This window comes from Haemorhous mexicanus, chromosome 8, assembly GCF_027477595.1.
Source record: "Haemorhous mexicanus isolate bHaeMex1 chromosome 8, bHaeMex1.pri, whole genome shotgun sequence".
In the NCBI taxonomy this organism is placed as follows: Eukaryota; Metazoa; Chordata; class Aves; order Passeriformes; family Fringillidae; genus Haemorhous; species Haemorhous mexicanus.
In genome coordinates, this window is record NC_082348.1 from 2,043,709 (window position 1) to 2,064,044 (window position 20,336).

The following is a 20,336-nucleotide window of genomic DNA, read 5'->3' on the forward strand; positions in this document are numbered from 1 at the left end:
GATATGTGTGTGTGTATATATATGTGTGTATATATAAAAAATCTGTATTTTTGACTATATTTAAGGAAATCCAGGTGGAAATCCTCAGGTGTGAGGGACACTGGGCCACAGCTGCTACAGCAGACATTTCTGGGGAGTTCCATTAAAAATAATAATTGGATTATGTGTTATTTTATATATATGTTTTATATATATAGATAGAGATATAGAGACATAGATATATAGATATATCGATATAGCGATATATAGATATGTGTGTGTGTATATACGTGTGTGTATATATAAAAAAATCTGTATTTTTTACTATATTTAAGGAAATCCAGGTGGAAATCCTCAGGTGTCAGGGGCTCTGGGCCACAGCTGCTACAGCAGACATTTCTGGGAAGTTCCATTAAAAATAATAATTGGATTATGTGTTATTTTATATATATGTTTTATATATATAGATAGAGAGACATAGATATATAGATGATATATAGATATATAGATATATAGATAGATATATAGATATATAGATATATAGATATATAGATAGATATATAGATATATAGATATATAGATATATAGATATATAGATATATAGATATATAGATATGTGTGTGTGTATATATATGTGTGTATATATAAAAAATCTGTATTTTTGACTATATTTAAGGAAATCCAGGTGGAAATCCTCAGGTGTCAGGGACACTGGGCCACAGCTGCTACAGCAGACATTTCTGGGGAGTTCCATTAAAAATAATAATTGGATTATGTGTTATTTTATATATATGTTTTATATATATATAGACAGAGATATAGAGACATAGATATATAGATATGTGTGTGTATATATATGTGTGTATATATAAAAATCTGTATTTTTTACTATTTTTAAGGAAATCCAGGTGTAAAAGCTGAAGTGTGAGGGACACTCAGGCCCAGCTGCTACTGCTTCAATCAGGAGAAATTGCAGTGGACTATTATTATTATTATTATTATTATTATTATTATTATTATTATTATTAAATTTTATCTACTATGCATTATTATGGTTAGTTTTATTTTATATATATGTATGTATGTATAGATATGAAAATCTATATTTTAGACTGTATTTAAGGACATCCAGGTGTAAATCCTCAAGTGTCAGGGGCTCTGAGCCACAGCTGCTACAGCAGAAATTTCTGGGGATTTTTATTAAAAATAATAATTTTATTATTTTTTATTTGAGAGATATATATATGTATATATATTAAAAAATCTATATTTTTGACAGTTTTTAAGGAAATCCAGGTGTAAAAGCTGAAGTGTGAGGGACACTCAGGCCCAGGTGCCACTGTTTAAAATCAGTAAAAACTTCTCTGGAATTTTTATTTAAAATAATAATTTATTAGTAGTAGTATTAGATGTTATCATTATATATTGTTATTAAATATTATTAAATAATATTATTAAATTTGTGATTTATTTAGATACATGTGTGATTTATTTAGACAAATTTGTGGTTTAGATAAATTTGTGATTTATTTAGACAATTTGTGATTTATTTAGACAAATCTGTGATTTATTTGGATAAATTTGTGATTTATTTAGATACATTTGTTGTTTAGATAAATTTGTGATTCATTTAGATAAGTTTTTGATTTATTAAGACAAATTTGTGATTTACTTAGACAAATGTAGATACATTTAGACACATTTGTGGTTTACTTAGATAAATTTTGTTTTATTTAGATGCATTTGTGGTTTAGATAAATTTGTGATTTATTTAGATAAATTTGTGATTTACATAGAAAAATTTTGATTTATTTAGATACATTTGTGGTTTATTTAGATAAATTTGTGATTTATATAGAAAAAAATTGATTTATTTAGATAAATTTTGATTTATTTAGATAAATTTTGATTTATTTAGATACATGTGTGATTTATTTGGATACATTTGTGGTTTAGATAAATTTGTGATTTATTTAGATAAATTTTGATTTATTTAGATAAATTTGTGATTTATATAGAAAAAATTTGATTTATTTAGATACATGTGTGATTTATTTAGATACATTTGTGGTTTAGATAAATTTGTGATTTATATAGAAAAAATTAATTTATTTAGATACATTTTGATTTATTTAGATAAATTTTGATTTATTTAGCCCAATTTTGATTTATTTAGATACATTTTTATTTATTTAGATAAATTTCGATTTATTTAGATAAACTTGTGATTAATTTAGATAAATTTGTGATTTATATAGAAAAAAATTTGGTTTATTTGGATACATTTTGATTTATTTAGATAAATTTTGATTTATTTAGATACATGTGTGATTTATTTGGATACATTTGTGGTTTAGATAAATTTGTGATTTATTTAGATAAATTTTGATTTATTTAGATAAATTTGTGATTTACATAGAAAAAATTTGATTTATTTTGATAAATTTGTGATTTATATAGAAAAAAATTGATTTATTTAGATACATGTGTGATTTATTTAGATACATTTGTGGTTTAGATAAATTTGTGATTTATTTAGATAAATTCCTGATTTATATAGAAAAAATTTGATTTATTTAGATAAATTTTGATTTATTTAGATAAATTTTGATTTATTTAGATACATTTGTGGTTTAGATAAATTTGTGATTTATTTAGATAAATTTCTGATTTATATAGAAAAAAATTGATTTATTTAGATAAATTTCTGATTTATTTAGATAAATTTCTGATTTTATATAGAAAAAAAATTTGATTTATTTGGCTAAATTTCTGATTTATTCAGACACATTTGTGGTTAGCTAAATCTGATTGATTTGGCCCAGTTGTGATGGACTGAGCTCCTCCCCCAGCTGCTGTGGCTGTGATTTCTGCCCCCTTTTTCCCCAGTACCTCCATGGTGTGGGTTTTCCCCGACGAGGTCTGTCCGTAGGCGAAGATGGTGCCGTTGTAGCCCTCCAGCACATCTGCAGGAAGGAGGAAAAACCATTTCAACCTCCCCATGGCACCCTCAGGAGGGACAATCAGCACCTGTCCAGTCTTTGCAGGGCTGAGGCTGGAATGGGGTGCCATAAAAAATGGGGGAATGAGAGATATTGGGCTGATTTTAGGGGGAAAATCGTAAAAAAATCTGAATCTGAGAATTACAGGATTGTGGGAATGTCCCTCCCTGGCTGGGAGAAAAATATCTCTGGAGATCAGATAAATATCTCTGGAGATCAGATAAATATCTCTGGAGATCAAATAAATATCTCTGGAGATCAGATCAATATCTCTGGAGATCAGATAGATATATCTCTGGAGATCAAATAAAAATGTCTCTGGAGATCAAATAAAAATATCTCTGGAGATCAGATCAATATCTCTGGAGATCAGATCAATATCTCTGGAGATCAAATAAATATCTCTGGAGATCAGATAAAAATATCTCTGGAGATCAAATAAAAATATCTCTGAAGATCAAATAAAAATGTCTCTGGAGATCAAATAAATATCTCTGGAGATCAGATCAATATCTCTGGAGATCAAATAAAAATATCTCTGGAGATCAGATAAATATCTCTGGAGATCAGATCAATATCTCTGGAGATCAGATAGATATCTCTGGAGATCAAATAAAAATGTCTCTGGAGATCAAATCAATATCTCTGGAGATCAAATAAAAATATCTCTGAAGATCAAATAAAAATGTCTCTGGAGATCAAATAAATATCTCTGGAGATCAGATCAATATCTCTGGAGATCAGATAGATATCTCTGGAGATCAGACAAAAATATCTCTGGAGATCAAATCAATATCTCTGGAGATCAAATAAAAATATCTCTGGAGATCAAATAAATGTCTCTGAAGATCAGATCAATATCTCTGGAGATCAGATAGATATCTCTGGAGATCAGATAGATATCTCTGGAGATCAGACAAAAATATCTCTGGAGATCAAATCAATATCTCTGGAGATCAGATAAATATATCTCTGGAGATCAGATAAATATTTCTGGAGATCAGATAAAAATATCTCTGGAGATCAAATAAATATCTCTGGAGATCAAATAAAAATATCTCTGGAGATCAAATAAAAATATCTCTGGAGATCAGCCAATACATCTGGAGAACATGGGGAAGGAAAAACTGGACTGCATTTAAAACCAGCATTTAAAACCAGCATTTAGAACCAAGCTGAACTGCATTTAAAACCAGTATTTAAAACCAAAGCTGGACTAACTGGCATTTAAAACCAGCATTTAAAACCAAAGCTGGATTGCATTTAAAGCCAGTATTTAAACCAAAGCAGGATTACATTTAAAACCAGCATTTAAAACCAAAGCTGGATTGCATTTAAAGCCAGTATTAAAAACCAGCATTTAAAACCAAAGCTAGACTAACTGCATTTAAAACCAGTATTAAAACCAAGCAGGAGTGCATTTAAACCCTGCAGAAAATGCAACAAATTCAAATCAGCTATTGTTTTATTACAAACTCCACTTTCTATTTCCTACTCCTGCTCCCCAATTCCAGCAATCTCAGAGGGCTGTAAATTGTATTTTGTGGTGGTTCCCATCCTCTGGATCTCAGTTAACAGAGGTTTCCAAGCAAAAAAATATTATATTATATTATATTATATTATATTATATTATATTATATTATATTATATTATATTATATTATATTATATTATATTATATTATATTATATTATATTATATTATATTATATTATATTATATTATATTATATTATATTATATTACATTACATTATATTACATTACATTACATTATGCATATATATTATATGGTATCTATAATATATAGTGTGTAATATATTAAGAACTAAATAAAGTCTATAATAACATTATATAATTAAAATATAGTATATATTATATAATATATAATATGTATTACATTATATATCATATATTATATATTATGTATAATATAGTATAATATAATATAGTATAAGATAATATAGTATAATATAATATAGTACAACATAATATAATATAATATTAGTATAATATAGTATAAGATAATATAATTAAGATAATATAATATAATATAATATATCATGTATATATAATATACATTACATTCTATATACTATATATTATATATAGTATATTATATATACTATAGATAATACAGTAACATACATTACATTTAATGTATAAAATACATTACATATATATGTTAAGTGAAAATAATTAAATTACATTCTACAATTTATATTATACCTGATATTAAATTAAATTATATTTTATACCCTATATATTATACATGAAATTAAATTTTATAATATATTTTATTTTCTATTAATTAAATTCTATTATTTGCATAACTACACAAATAATCTCCTTATTTGCCTCTCCATGGAGCTGCTGCAGACAGGAAGGAAGATGAAATAAAATACATCAGTAAAATATAAAAGAAGTCTTGAACTCGAAGGGAATGACAAAGTTAGAGGCCATAATTACTGCCCTCCTGGAATTAACAATTCATTTTTAATTAATTTAGCATCCTCATCTGCTCACAGAAACAGAGACGCTGCTTATCCTTGCTTTTAGGGAACAAAGTTTGAAATATTTGATAATAAATAACATTTGAACGGATTAAAAAAATCCAGGTGTTGTGTTTCATAAGGGTTTGTTGCTAAGATTTCATCTTTTGCCAGATTTGGTTCAATTTTAAAGAAATTGCTTGAGTTAAAAACAAGGAGGGGAAATGGGGGTGGGAAAGGGGGGAAATGGGGGGAAAATGGGGAGGAAAAAATCTGGGGGGAAAAAATCTGGGGGAAAAAAAATCTGGGGGGAAAAAAATCTGGGGGGAAATGGGGGGAAATGGGAAAAAAAGGGAAGAAAGTGAGGGAAAAAAGAGGGGAAAATGGGGGGGAAAGAGGGGGAAAATGGAGGGGAAAATGGGGGGGAATGGGGGAAATATTGGGGGAAAAATGAGGGAAAAGGGGGGATAATAGAAGGGAGAGGGTGAAAAATGGGGAAAAAGAGGGGGGAAATGGGGGGAAAAGGGAAAAAAGAGTTTTTATGGCCAGGTGAAGGCAAGGGAGCAGCTGAGCTCACAGCCAGGGGGAAATAACCTGGTTCATGAACTGTTATGTAAGAAAATTGCTCAGAATTTGCATCAATATTTGCATTTTGCTGGAGGAAGCAGAGATCAGCAATTTACCTTTCTAATTAGCAAATTCCACCTTATCTTATTAAAAAAAAACCAAAAAAAACCCCAAAAAACCAAGCCAGCCTTCTGCATCAGCTGCAGTGCAAACAAGTCAGAAGTGTCAGGTCTGAGGTTATTTTTGGTGGAAGATTTTCCACCTTTAGTCATTTTCAGACCATCTGTGCCCTGAACCCAGCAAGAAAAAACCCAGACAAAAAACCTGCACAAGACTCCAGAGGGAGAGGAGGAAAAAAAAATCAGATTAAAAAAGACACTGAAGCAAGATCAGGTGGGATTTTTACATCATTCCCAGAAAAAAAAAATAGAAATAATAAGTCCAAGTGTTTTTCTCAAGTCCAACTCTCCCCTCAGGGATTTCCAGTTTTTGCCCAAAATTTTTCTCTGCTGCCTTTTTTTTTTTTCCTGTGTGAGCACCAAATTCTGCATGCAGAGCAACTCCCAAACCAGCCCTGCAATGGCCCCACTCATTTTACATCCCCACTCTGATTTTACCCACACTCAATTTCACAGAAATTCCACACTCAGCCTGCACTGCCCTGCACCCAACCCACACTTTTTGCCCCTTACACCCAAAAAAATAACATTTTGTGTGGAGTAACAAGGAGAGAACACAGAACACCTGCTGCAATCCCTTCAGCTCTTTTGTTTGGGTTGTTTTGGGGTTTTTTTCACCCAGACAACCCCTAAAAAAAAGGGAAATACTTGGAATTAATGATGCTAAACTCTCCAAACAATCATTGGTGTGAAACACCAAGCTGTGTTTGTGTCAGGTACAGACAGGCAACGTGTTTGTGATTGTGATGTGTGTGGAACCCAACCATGGGACAGTTCTAAGGATGAATTCTAATAAAAACTGAGAAAAATAAAGCATGGAAGAAGGCCCTTGAACCCATCCTTTGTTTGCAATTAACCTTGATAAGTCTTAAGTTGATTTAGGAGCACTTGAATTAAAGCTTTTAGGATGTTGCTTTTGACAGGAACTTTCTGCTTGCAGTTAAACCTTGAAGAGTTTTGCAATGAGAACTTTTTGAAGTGTGATTTTAGAGTATTGCTTGTAGTGAGGATCTTTGAAACTCCAGCTTTAGAATGAATAGAAAGGAAACCTGCTCATCTCAGGCCTTAACAAAAGAGGGAAAAGCAGCTGGAGAAAGGAAGATGGACAGCAACTCCAGGGTTAAATGCCTCGAGCAAGGGAAGCTGGACATCACTGGTGGGAGATTTATGGTCCTTGCAAGCAAAAGCTGGAGCCACATCTGGAAGCTGGACCTCACCAGATGGAATACTCCTTCCTTTTTTTCAAGAAACCAAAACCACCACCTGGGATCCTCCTTTTTCTGGGATGCATCCTGAGAAAAACTAAATCACAATGGTGTATAGAACTGTGACGTAAAAATTGGAATGGAAACTGCTGAGAGTAAAAACTGGGAACAGAAACTGCTGAGAAAGCTGCTGAGTACCCCTGTAAATAAATACCTGAAAGCCCCAAGTGTTGGTGTGCAGTAGGAGGGAAAACTTCCCCCACTGTACCCAGCACTGTGCTGCTCATACTTTCCCATATTAATTAATAAATTAATTGCTGCTTGAATATTGGCCTAGTCAATATTCACATTTATAGCATTAGCCAGAGTTTAAACAGCTGGAGGGCACAGAGATCCTCTTCCCTGCCCTAAGGAGGGACAGTACCCAAGGACAACACCTACCTTTGACAATCTGCTTGGCACAGGCATTATAAACTTGTTCCTGGGTTGTGTTGGGAGGTAACACCCTGTCAAAGACGTAGGGCTTCCCTTGCTGCAAAGAAAAAGGAGAAACTGTGAGATAAAGAACATTTCTTGCACTTGAGCACCCCGGGTTCCCAGCCTGGAATGCAGAATTTCCCCAGAGGAAGCTGGGCAGGGCACTGCACAGTGGGATATGTTGTGGGCTGAACAGATGGGACATTTTGGGTGCTCCAAAGGGATTTTTTTTTTCCTGTGGCTGGTAAATAAAAGGTGGCAGATGTTCCCTGTGTGCTCACGCTGGGGTCACAGCCATGGATGTGGGACACAATCAGCTGGAGCAGCAGGAGTTGGGTGTTTCCTTCCTCTCCTGGGAACTCAGGGGGCATAGCCATGTAAATATTGGGGGATAATCCCGTAAATATTGGGGAATAGTCCTGTAAATATTGGGGGAATAGCCAGGTAAATATGGGGGGAATAACCCTGTATATATAGGGGGAATAATCCTATAAATATTGAAGGAATAATCCTGTAAATATTAGGGGAATAACCTCGTAAATATCAAGGAAATAACCCTGTAAATATTGGGAGAATAGTCTTGTAAATATTGGGGAAATAACCCTGTAAATATCAAGCCAATAATCCTGTAAATATTGCGGGAATAGCCCTGTAAATATTGGGGAATAATCCTGTAAATATTGGGGAAATAACCCCATAAATAAGGGGAGAATAATCTAGTAAATATTGGGGAATAATATTGTAAATATTGGGGAAATAACTCTGTAAATATTGGGGGAATAATCCTGTAAATATTGGGGGAATAACCCTGTAAATATTGGGAGAATAATCTTGTAAATATTCGGGGAAATAATCCTGTAAATATTGGGGGAATAGCCCTGTAAATATTGGGGGAATAGCCCTGGAAATATTGGGGAATAACCCTGTAAATACTGGGGGAAAAACCCTGTATATATTGGGGGAATAATCCTATAAATATTGAAGGAATAATCCTATAAATATTAGGGGAATAACCTTGTAAATATCAAGGAAATAACCCTGTAAATATTTGGAGAATAATCCTGTAAATAATGGGGGAAGAGCCCTGTAAATATTGAGGAAATAACCCTGTAAATATCAAGCCAATAATCCTGTAAATATTGCGGGAATAGCCCTGTAAATATTGGGGAATAATCCTGTAAATATTGGGGAAATAACCCCATAAATATTGGGAGAATAATCTTGTAAATATTGGGGAATAATATTCTAAATATTGGGGGAATAGACCTGTAAATATTGGGGAAATAGCCCTGTAAATATTGGGGGAATAGCCCTGGAAATATTGGGGAATAACCCTGTAAATACTGGGGGAAAAACCCTGTATATATTGGGGGAATAATCCTATAAATATTGAAGGAATAATCCTGTAAATATTAAGGGAATAACCTTATAAATATCAAGGAAATAACCCTGTAAATATTTGGAGAATAATCCTGTAAATAATGGGGGAAGAGCCCTGTAAATATTGAGGAAATAACCCTGTAAATATCAAGCCAATAATCCTGTAAATATTGCGGGAATAGCCCTGTAAATATTGGGGAATAATCCTGTAAATATTGGGGAAATAACCCCATAAATATTGGGAGAATAATCTTGTAAATATTGGGGAATAATATTCTAAATATTGGGGGAATAGACCTGTAAATATTGGGGAAATAGCCCTGTAAATATTGGGGGAATAGCCCTGGAAATATTGGGGAATAACCCTGTAAATACTGGGGGAAAAACCCTGTATATATTGGGGGAATAATCCTATAAATATTGAAGGAATAATCCTGTAAATATTAAGGGAATAACCTTATAAATATCAAGGAAATAACCCCGTAAATATTGGGAGAATAGTCTTGTAAATATTGGGGAAATAACCCTGTAAATATCAAGGCAATAATCCTGTAAATATTGCGGGAATAGCCCTGTAAATATTGAGGAAATAACCCCATAAATATTGGGAGAATAATCTTGTAAATATTGGGGGAATAATCCTCTAAATATTGGGGAATAATATTGTAAATATTGGGGAAATAATTCTGTAAATATTGGGGGAATAATCCTGTAATTATTGGGGGCATAGCCAGGTAAATATTGGGGAAATAACCCTGTATATACTGGGGGAATAATCCTATAAATATTGAAGGAATAATCCTGTAAATATTAGGGGAATAACCTCGTAAATATCAAGGAAATAACCCTGTAAATATTGGGAGAATAGTCTTGTAAATATTGAGGAAATAACCCTGTAAATATCAAGCCAATAATCCTGGAAATATTGTGGGAATAGCCCTGTAAATATTGGGGAAATAACCCCGTAAATATTGGGAGAATAATCTTGTAAATATTGGGGGAATAATCCTCTAAATATTGGGGAATAATATTGTAAATATTGGGGAATAATATTGTAAATATTGGGGAAATAACTCTGTAAATATTGGGGGAAACAGCCATGTAAGTTTTGGGGAAATAATCCTGTAAATATCAAAGGAAAAACCCTGCAAATATTGGGGCTATAACCCTGTAAATACCAAGGCAATAATCATGCAAATATTGAGGGAACAGCCATGTAAATATTGGGGCAATAACCCTGAAAATATTGAGAGAAAAATCCTGAAAATACTGGGGGAAATAGCCACGTAAATTTGGGGGGAATCAACCTGTAAATATTGGGGGAATAAGTATGTAAGTATTGGAGAAATTGCCATTTAAATATTGGGGGGAAAATCCTGTAAACATCAGGACAATAGCCACATAAATACTGGGGAAATTGTAATGTAAATATTGGGGGAATAATCCTGGAAATACTGGGGGAATAATCCTGGAAATATCGGGGTAAATATCCTGTAAATATTGGGGGAATAATCCTGGAAATATTGGGGGAATAATCCTGGAAATATCAGGGCAACAGCCACCTAAATACTGGGGAAATTGTAATGTAAATATTGGGGGAATAATCCTGGAAATACTGGGGGAAATATCCTGTAAATATTGGGGTAAATATCCTGTAAATATTGGGGGAATAATCCTGGAAATATTGGGGGAATAAACCTGTAAATATTGAAGCAATAACCCTGTAAATATTGTGGGAATAATTGTGTAATACTGGGGGAATAATCCTGTAAATATCAAAGGAAAAATCCAGTAAATATTGGGGCAATAATCCTGTAAAGAGCAAGGGAATAATCCTGTAAATATCAAGGGATTAACCCAGTAGATATTGGGAGAATAATCTGATAAATATTGGGGCAATACCATGAAAATATTGGGGCAATAACCCTGCAAATATTGGCAGAAATTTTGCTGTTCACCCCCACAATCCAGTGAAAGCTGTGCTGTAAGAAAAGCCCAGAGCTGAGAGAAAATGAAATTTGCTATCCCGAGTTCTGCTGAGCCCAAGGTGACCCAAAGCTGTCCCAGCACAGTCCCAGCACCCCACTGGCTTCATTTCCCTGCTGAAAACACAAATGTGCCACCAAAAGCACAGCTCAGAGCCAGCCAGGAGCCCAGAGCAGCCACGGCACCCTCAACTGGGATTTTATCCAGGAATTGCTGATTTTATCCAGAAAATGCTGATTTTATTCAGAAAATGCTGATTTTATCCAGGAATTGCTGATTTTATCCAGAAAATGCTGATTTTATTCAGAAAATGCTGATTTTATCCAGGAATTGCTGATTTTATCCAGAAAATGCTGATTTTATTCAGAAAATGCTGATTTTATCCAGGATTTTCTGGGATTTTACCCAGGAATTGCTGGGATTTTACTGAGGAATTGCTGGGATTTTACCCAGGAATAGCTGGGATTTTATTGAGAAATTTCTGATTTTATCCAGGAATTGCTGGGATTTTACCCAGGAATTGATGGGATATTACCCAGGAATTGCTGGGATTTTATTCAGGAATTACTGGTATTTTATTCAGGAATTTCTGGCATTTTACTCAGGAATTTCTGGGATTTTACTCAGGAATTGCTGGGATTTTATCCAGGAGCTGCTGGGATTTTATTCAGGAATTGATGGGATTTTATTCATGAATTGCTGGGATTTTATTCAGGAATTGATGGGATTTTATTCAGGAATTTCTGGGATTTTATTCGGGAATTGCTGGGATTTTACCCAGGAATTGCTGGGATTTTACCCAGGAATTGATGGGATATTACCCAGGAATTACTGGTATTTTATTCAGGAATTTCTGGGATTTTATTCAGGAATTGCTGGGATTTTATTCAGGAATTGCTGAGATTTTACTCAGGAATGGCTGGGATTTTACTCAGGAATGGCTGGGATTTTACTCAGGAATGGCTGGGATTTTACTCAGGAATGGCTGGGATTTTACTCAGGAATGGCTGGGATTTTATTGAGAAATTTCTGATTTTACTCAGGAATTGCTGGGATTTTATTCAGGAATTGCTGATTTTACTCAGGAATGGCTGGGATTTTACTCAGGAATTGCTGGGATTTTATTCAGGAATTGCTGATTTTACTCAGGAATGGCTGGGATTTTACTCAGGAATTGCTGGGATTTTCACCCCCAGCACCAACAAATCACTTCCCACCCTTGGGGAGTGCTCCACAATGCCATTTTGGGAGGGCTGCTGTCACCCCAAGCCCTGAGCTCCCTGATTCCCGAGTGACATTCCCACAGGGATACCCAAGAAAACCTCCATCCCTCCTTGCAACAGCTGTCACTGCTCTCCAGGCACACACACCCCCCTAAAATCAGATTTTGGTGACACTTCCAGGGCTGATCCATCCTCCAGAGCCAGCTCTGCTCCCCCAGCACCAAATTCCCATGGAAAACAGGAATCCTTGATCCAGCACGGATGGGCAGCACCCTCCTCACCTCCCACCAAACTCCTGCTGCTCCCCCTTTGCCAAGGCACCCCCAAGCAGAAAACCAAGACAAATTAACCCCTTCAAAGCTGAGCAGGTGGTGGAGCCCCAGGTGCCACCAGAGCCACTGGCAGCCAGGCTCTGCCATCTCACCAAAATTCAGATTTTGTCACGCTTGGATTGGACTCCCAGAGATGCCAGCAGGAGCTCCTGCTCCTCCAGCTGGGGGAAAGGAGGCAGGGAGGGCTGAGCCTGCCATGTGTGACCCTGCTCCAGCCTGGGGTTTGGAGCTCCAGGAGGAGGAGGGGATTCCCAAGGGGTTCAGGAGATAATTCCCAGGTTTGGGGCCACCCAAGGAGCCCCTTAAGACACAAGAGGTGACTCCTGAATTAACTCCTGATCCCAGAGCTCCCCCATTCCCAGGAAACTGGGGGAGCAGCCAGCACCCACCCCAAATTCTGTCTCTCCACTGGGATGCTCCCAGCCAGCCAAAGCTCTGCACTCCCAGCAGGAGCAGGGCCCAAATATTCCCCAGACTCTCAGAATTTGACCTCCTTACCCCCATTTTGCCCATCCCAAGCTCCAGGCCAAAAATCCCAGGGATACACAACCTCAAACATCCACTGATCCTCTGCTGCCATCACTCCAGCCCTTCCACAGAGCATCCCACACCTGGAATGGCAGAGAGCCTCAAAAAAAAGCCATTTTATCCTAATTGTGCCCCAAACAGCTGGGAGAGGCACTGCTGCAAATGGGATGGACCTGCCCAGGCTGAAAAGCTGCAAAGGTAAAGCAGCAGCCCATAAATGCCCTCCACAGGTCAGGTTTCCCCCTCAGTTTTGGTTTTTTGGGAAGCTGAAGGGCTGGAAAAACCTGGAGGAAATAAAGGAAATGTGAGGGATCACAGAGGATCTTCACTGACTGCACACAGTGAGAGCAGCTGGGGGGGTTTGGGGAGGTGTTTTGGGCTTCAAACCCACATTAATCCTCATTTTTGTGTCCAGGAGTTCCTGCTTGGCTCCCTGATGTTGGAGAAATGTTGGGATCGTCCTGAGCCTTCCCTCTGCGCCCCCAGCTCCTCGCTGCCACATCCACCCAGCTCTGTGGGGCTCCTTGGGTTCTTTGTGTTATCTCCTCCTTTCTGACAGGTTTTCCTCAAAGGCAACAAAACCAAATCCACCCTACAAAGGCAACACCCTCCGGACCCAAGGGGTTTGCCCCGAAGCAGAAGGGAGAATGAGCAACCATGAAAATCCCGATTTTCAGCCCTTTTCTCCCTATTGTCACCTTCACAAGTGACACCGACTGCTTCCTTTTTTTTTTTTTTTCCTGTTTTGTTTCCAATGTAACTCATCCTGCATTAAATACCCAAATCAGGCAGTGATTCAAGAGCAAAACAGCAGCCAGAAAGAAAATGTTGTTTTCTGAGCCACGCCAACGATTTTATCTGTGCCCCTCCCCGTATTATCCCCCAAGTTTCTGGTGACAGGCAGTGGGTTATCTGCCATCCATAAATCACATTTCCCTTCCTTCCAGCAGCCCCCCTGCCAAGCTGTTCCATTAGCTGGTGCCACTGCTGCACGATGGGCTGGGATAAGTGCTCTGAGCCACCCACACAATTCCTGCTGCATCCACAGATCCTGCTCTGGGCCCTGGATACCACCAGCAATTCTGTTCAGGCACAGTGACAATCATTATTTCACTTCTTTGGTTCCCTATGGGGTTGAAAGGCATTGAAAAAAATAATCAAACCAAAAGGATTTTCACCATAACCCCCAAATTTACCCCAGTGACATCCCAGGGCAGCGCCAGCACCTGAAGCTGATGCAGCCTCAATTAAAGAAATTAAAAATAACCAAACACATCTCCTGGTCTGATCAATAAACAAATCAACCTCAGCTGCCCGGAGTTCCCCAGGGAGAGGAAATGAGGAGAGCTCAGGGCTGAGGGTGGGAAGCCCTGCTGGAATCCCAGGATGAGTCCCCTGTGAGCCCAGCCTGGGAGGGGCAGGGAGGAACAACCTCCCCCCCAGACCCCCCAAAAAATCCCTTACACAAACCACGGCCAAGGTGGGATGGCTCAGAACAGAATTCCCAGCTGCTGGAGGAGAAAGGGAGCAGCCAGCCAACAAAAAAAAGCTGGATTTGTTTGATTTGGGAGGGGCTGGGGGAGGCACTTGAGTGTGACCCAAAATCAGAGATCCTCACAGGAGCACCAGAGCCCAGAGGCAGGAGGGGACCCTGAAAAGCTCCCAGGGAAGCTGAGGCTGCCCCTGGAGCCCTGGAATGCCCAAGGCCAGGCTGGAACACCCTGGGGCACAGGGAGGTGTCCCTGCCATGGCAGGGCTGGCACCAGGTGGGATTTAAGGTGAGGGATGCTCTGACCCACTTCAGGATTGCACAGGGGGAAAAGGCGAGGGAAGGGAGAGCCAGGGCTGATCTGAGGAGGAAGCACAGGGACAAAAGGGACAAAAGGGACAAAAGGGACAAAAATGACAAAAGGGACAAAAGCCCCAGCTGGAAGCAGCTGCTGCCACCCCTGTGCTGCTCTGCCATGCCCCACACTCCACCTGCACCTTCCCATCCCATCCCAAAACTCCTCCAAACTCCTCTTCCAGGTGAGGAAATCTGCATTTTGCATCTGGGCTCTAAGGACCAGCCAGCAAAGGGGGCTGGAGATCACAAGGTTCCCTGTCCCAGGTCCCCAGGTCCCCGTGTCCACACTGCCCCTGCTGCCAGGAGGGTTGGGAAGGCAGCAGGAGGGTTCTTCCCCCCCTGCCTCCATCCCCTTCCATGAGAAATAAAAAAATCACTAAATTATTTTGAAATATTCATAAATATTAATATAAAAATATAATTCTAGGTTAATTTTACTATAATATATATCTATATATATTATTACAATATATTGTATTGTGGTATTATATGATATTTTATATATTATATATTACTATGTTAATATTTTATATATTATATATTACTATGTTAATATTTTATATATACTATATATTACCTTAATCTATTAATGATGATATTATATTAATTAATATTACATTATATATCCCATTATACTAGAGTATAATTAATATATATTATTATATCGTTTATATATTTATATAAATGAGTTTACATATTTCTATTTATAGGTTTATATTTTATATATTGTATTTAATAATTTTATATTTTATATTTTATATAAAATATTATTTTCAGAATATTATTTAAATCCTGGAGCCCCTGGCAGGGCTGCCTGAGCCTTGCAGTCACTCAGGGAAGTTTTGGAAGCACAAACCAAAGCCCCCAGCTCAGCCTGAGTCCCTGTCACTGTCACCCACCCTGAGAATTTAATGGTTTACAACATAGTAATATACAAAAAGCAAGATAAGAGGTTTTAAAGCAGAGACTAGTCCTTCTTCTTCACCTTCGTCTTCACAAGTTTAAGTAATATTGTGTAATTAAATAAAAAAGTCTGCAGTACAGAACACAAGTAGTCAGTTATTTAGTTAAAAATAAAAAATAATTGAAATGTCGTTTCTTAATTAGATAGTTTATCCTTAAAAAGCTTCACTGGAAAGAAGCCACAGCTCCATTTTTACCTTGTTAGAAGAAAGTACTGCAAAACTCACAGTTTGTAAAGATGGAAATAAAAACTAACAAACATCTGAGTCTGAACAAAAAATACTGTCCCACACATTTAATCCCAACCTTACCAAAAAAAAAACAAAACCAAAAACTCAAAAAACCCAAAAAACCCAAAAAACCAACACCCCATGGCCCTGTGCTCAGGCCAGAGAGGTTGATGGATGCAGCTGGGATGATCCCAGATTTTTTATGGGGATTTATGGGGATTTGGGGCACCCCCCACCCCAAACTGGTGGCCCGAGGTGGAGCAGATTAATTAATATTAATTAATAAGAATGATTTCCCAGATAGCTCCCAGCAGCCCAAGTGCTCTTGCAGGAGAGGGTTTATAAATAAAAGATGGAAAACTGCAGGCCTGGAGGATGGAATTGTTCAGAGCAAACTCCCCCAGTGGTTTTGGGGAGCGAGGCACGGAGCTGCTCCCTGGGAAGGTGGAACCAACCCCAGCCCTGCCAAACCCATCCCTGCCAACCCCAGCCCTGCCAACCCCATCCCTGCCAACCCCATCCCATCCAACCCCATCCCTGCCAACCCCATCCCATCCAACCCCATCCCTGCCAACCCCATCCCTCCCAACCCCATTCCTTCAACCCCATCCCTGCCAACCCCATCCCTCCCAACCCCATCCCTCCCAACCCCATTCCTTCAACCCCATCCCTTCCAGCCCCATCCTTTCCAACCCCATCCCTGCCAACCCCATCCCTTCCAACCCCATCCCTTCCAACCCCATCCCTTTAACCCCATCCCTTCCAACCCCATCCCTTCCAACCCCATCCCTTTAACCCCATCCCTTCCAACCCCATCCCTTCCAACCCCATCCCTTCCAACCCCAACCCTCCCAACCCCATCCCTTCCAACCCCAACCCTCCCAACCCCATCCCTGCCAACCCCATCCCTGCCAACCCCATCCCTTCCAACCCCATCCCTTCCAACCCCATCCCTGCCAACCCCATCCCTGCCAACCCCAGCCCTTCAACCCCATCCCTTCCAACCCCAGCCCTTCCAACCCCATCCCTTCCAACCCCATCCCTGCCAACCCCAGCCCTTCAACCCCATCCCTTCCAACCCCAGCCCTTCCAACCCCATCCCTTCAACCCCATCCCTTCCAACCCCATCCCTGCCAACCCCAACCCTTCCAACCCCATCCCTTCCAACCCCAGCCCTTCCAACCCCATCCCTTCCAACCCCATCCCTTCCAACCCCATCCCTGCCAACCCCATCCCTGCCAACCCCATCCCTTCCAACCCCATCCCTTCCAACCCCATCCCTTCCAACCCCAGCCCTTCCAACCCCATCCCTTCCAACCCCATCCCTGCCAACCCCATCCCTTCCAACCCCATCCCTTCCAACCCCATCCCTTCAACCCCATCCCTGCCAACCCCAGCCCTTCCAGCCCCATCCCTTCCAACCCCATCCCTTCCAACCCCATCCCTGCCCTCCAGCTGCAGGAATTAAATCTTCCCCTCTGAAAAGGGAGAGTGAAGGCTCCTCCACTCCCAAGGGGATAAACTGCTGGCCCTGCAAATTCCCTCTGGAATTGCAGAGAACTTTGTAGATGGAGTGTGGTGCTGTGAGGGTCCCCAGGAGGAGGTGAGAGATGAGAACTGACCCCCAAGTTCTCAGAAGGCTGGTTTATGATTTTATGATACTGTATTAAAAGAATTGCTACACTAAAACTGTACTAAAGAAAGAGAAAGGAGACATCAGAAAGCCAGAAAAGAATGAAAAATAAAAACCCGTGACTGACCAGAGTCTGACACAGCTGGCTGGGATTGGTCATTAATTAAACACAATCCACATGGAACCAATTAAAGATGCACCTGCTGGTGAGTAACCTCCAGAGCACATTCCAAAAAAATCACCTAAATATTGTTTACATTTCTTTTCTGAGGCTTCTCAGCAGAAAAATCCTGGCAAAGGGATTTTTCAGAAAACATCACGGGCACAATGGAGGGAATTCTCTCCTCACATCCCACAGGGATGCTGCACCTCCAAGGCTGTTGCTGCTGGTAAAACCCAAGAAATAAACTGGATCCTGTTCTCCTAAAGCCATTTATCTCTGCTGGGAATTGAAAACATGGTTGGAAACAAATGGAGAAAATCAAAGCAGGTCAGAAAACCAGCAAAATTCAGCTGTACTGACTGGGGAAATGCTGCTGCCATCCCAATCCCTCTTCTGTGCCCCATCAAAACCTTGCAACAGCAGCAAATCACCCAGTGGGGGAAAACTCAGAATCCCTGAAAACTCAGAATCCCTGGAAGGGAGAGAACAAGGAAAGAAAAAGAAAAGGAAAAAGGAAAGAAAGAAAAAGGAAAGAAAAAGAATAAGGAAATTTATCCAGAATAACCTGAATACGCCACCAAGCCAAACCAAAGAGTCCAAAAAAAACCCTAAAAATCCCTAAATCTTGGTAATATTCCTAAAACTCATTTGGAAAATAAATGAAAGCAAGCAGCCCTGTGTGAGCAGGCACTGCAGAGCAGCTGGAGTCAAACCCAGCATTGCTTTTGCAGAGGGGGCTCAGTTATTGATTTCCCAGTGGAGCTGCTGGAGCTTGGCTCATGGCCAGTGCTCCACTTTTCTTTCTGCCAGCAGAAAGAACTTTTTAATTTTTGCAACAAATCTCCCCCTCAGAAAGCATCGTTTTATTTGGGTATGGGACTGCAATTCAGGAAATCAAAGCCTGGGAATTATTTTCAATTAAGGAATTATTTCATTATTTCCACCTTGATGCACGACCTGGAAAAAAGACTCTTCCAGAAAGGAAGTCTAAAGATCTCCCAAAACAAAGGCAGCTATTAAAAACCCCTCTTGAGCAGCATTTTTGCATAGTTCTGACACAGCAATACTCAGAGCAGCAGCTCTCTCCCCATTATTGACCTGCACTGGTGCAACCAAGGCACTGCCAGACTCAAAATAATCCCAATTTTCTCCAGTTTTTCCCAGGCTCCAACATTTCAGTCGACCTAGTCCCTTACAGCAATGGGAGGAGGGAATTTGGGAATTTATTTAGATTACAAAACAATGCAAATTAACAGTTTTGACAGAAAAGGCAGAGAAATATTCTCTGTAGAAGAAAAGGGAAAGAAAGGGGCCGTAATTCATCAAGGCTGAGACCCCTGTAACAGAGGAGAAACTGAGAATGAAAAGAGAACAGAGGATAGAAGGAAAAGCTTCTTCCCAAAAAGGGTGACCCAGGGGTGAGGAAAGTGTGGAGTGCTCACCCTGCAGGGATTTAGAGCCCAGGTGGATGTGGCACCTGGGGACAAGGGGCACTGCTGGGCTCAATCCCCTCCAGGGTCTGTCCCAACCTAAATTCCACCAGGGTCTCTTCTGTCAGAACTCACTCTGAAACTGACCCTGAACTCCTGTGGGTTTGTGGTTATTTAGGGAAAATTATGGTTTCCTTCTCAAAAAGCAGAATTTCCCAGCAGGGCAAGAAGGGTCAGACCCACCATGGAGCAGGTTTAGGGCACCCCAAAACACCTGAGCAGGTGGAGCTCTGCAACCAAAGCACATCTGGGAGAAGCCCCAGGAGCTGCAGCAGCCCAGCTGTGCCAGGTGTTCATGTTTATATCTGTTAATCTCCGGGGTGATATTTAAGGGTTTGATTTAATTCTTACACATTTCATCTCATGGACTCACGCCACGGTGTAATTTTTCTTTCCTAATTAAGTTAAGACACACAAACCTAATTTCTTTGTTTAACTTTGTGGTCACTTCATTTTTTAAACCCTAAAACTCTAAACTTTCTTTTACTTGGTTTTTACTTTAAACTAGAAATACACTATAGAAACTATACACACACTAGAAATACACTATAGAAAATAAATATACTATAGAAACTATACAAACACTATAAATACAATATAGAAAATAAATATACTGTAGAAACTATACATACACTAGAAATACACTATAGAAATTATACACACAC

At 38.9% G+C, this 20,336-nt stretch overlaps 1 protein-coding gene across 1 annotated transcript in view; it reads right to left on the reverse strand.

Annotated features, from left to right (window-relative positions):
- The window catches only part of KIF5C (kinesin family member 5C), an 82,146-nt gene that overhangs the window by 46,602 nt on the left and 15,208 nt on the right, over window positions 1–20,336 (reverse strand). Inside the window, exons 2-3 of the mRNA XM_059852504.1 lie at window positions 7,862–7,952; window positions 2,872–2,945 (exon numbers count right to left, since the gene is read on the reverse strand). Of these exons, the coding sequence (XP_059708487.1) occupies window positions 2,872–2,945; window positions 7,862–7,952 (165 nt within the window). The remainder of the gene's footprint in view (window positions 1–2,871; window positions 2,946–7,861; window positions 7,953–20,336) is intronic.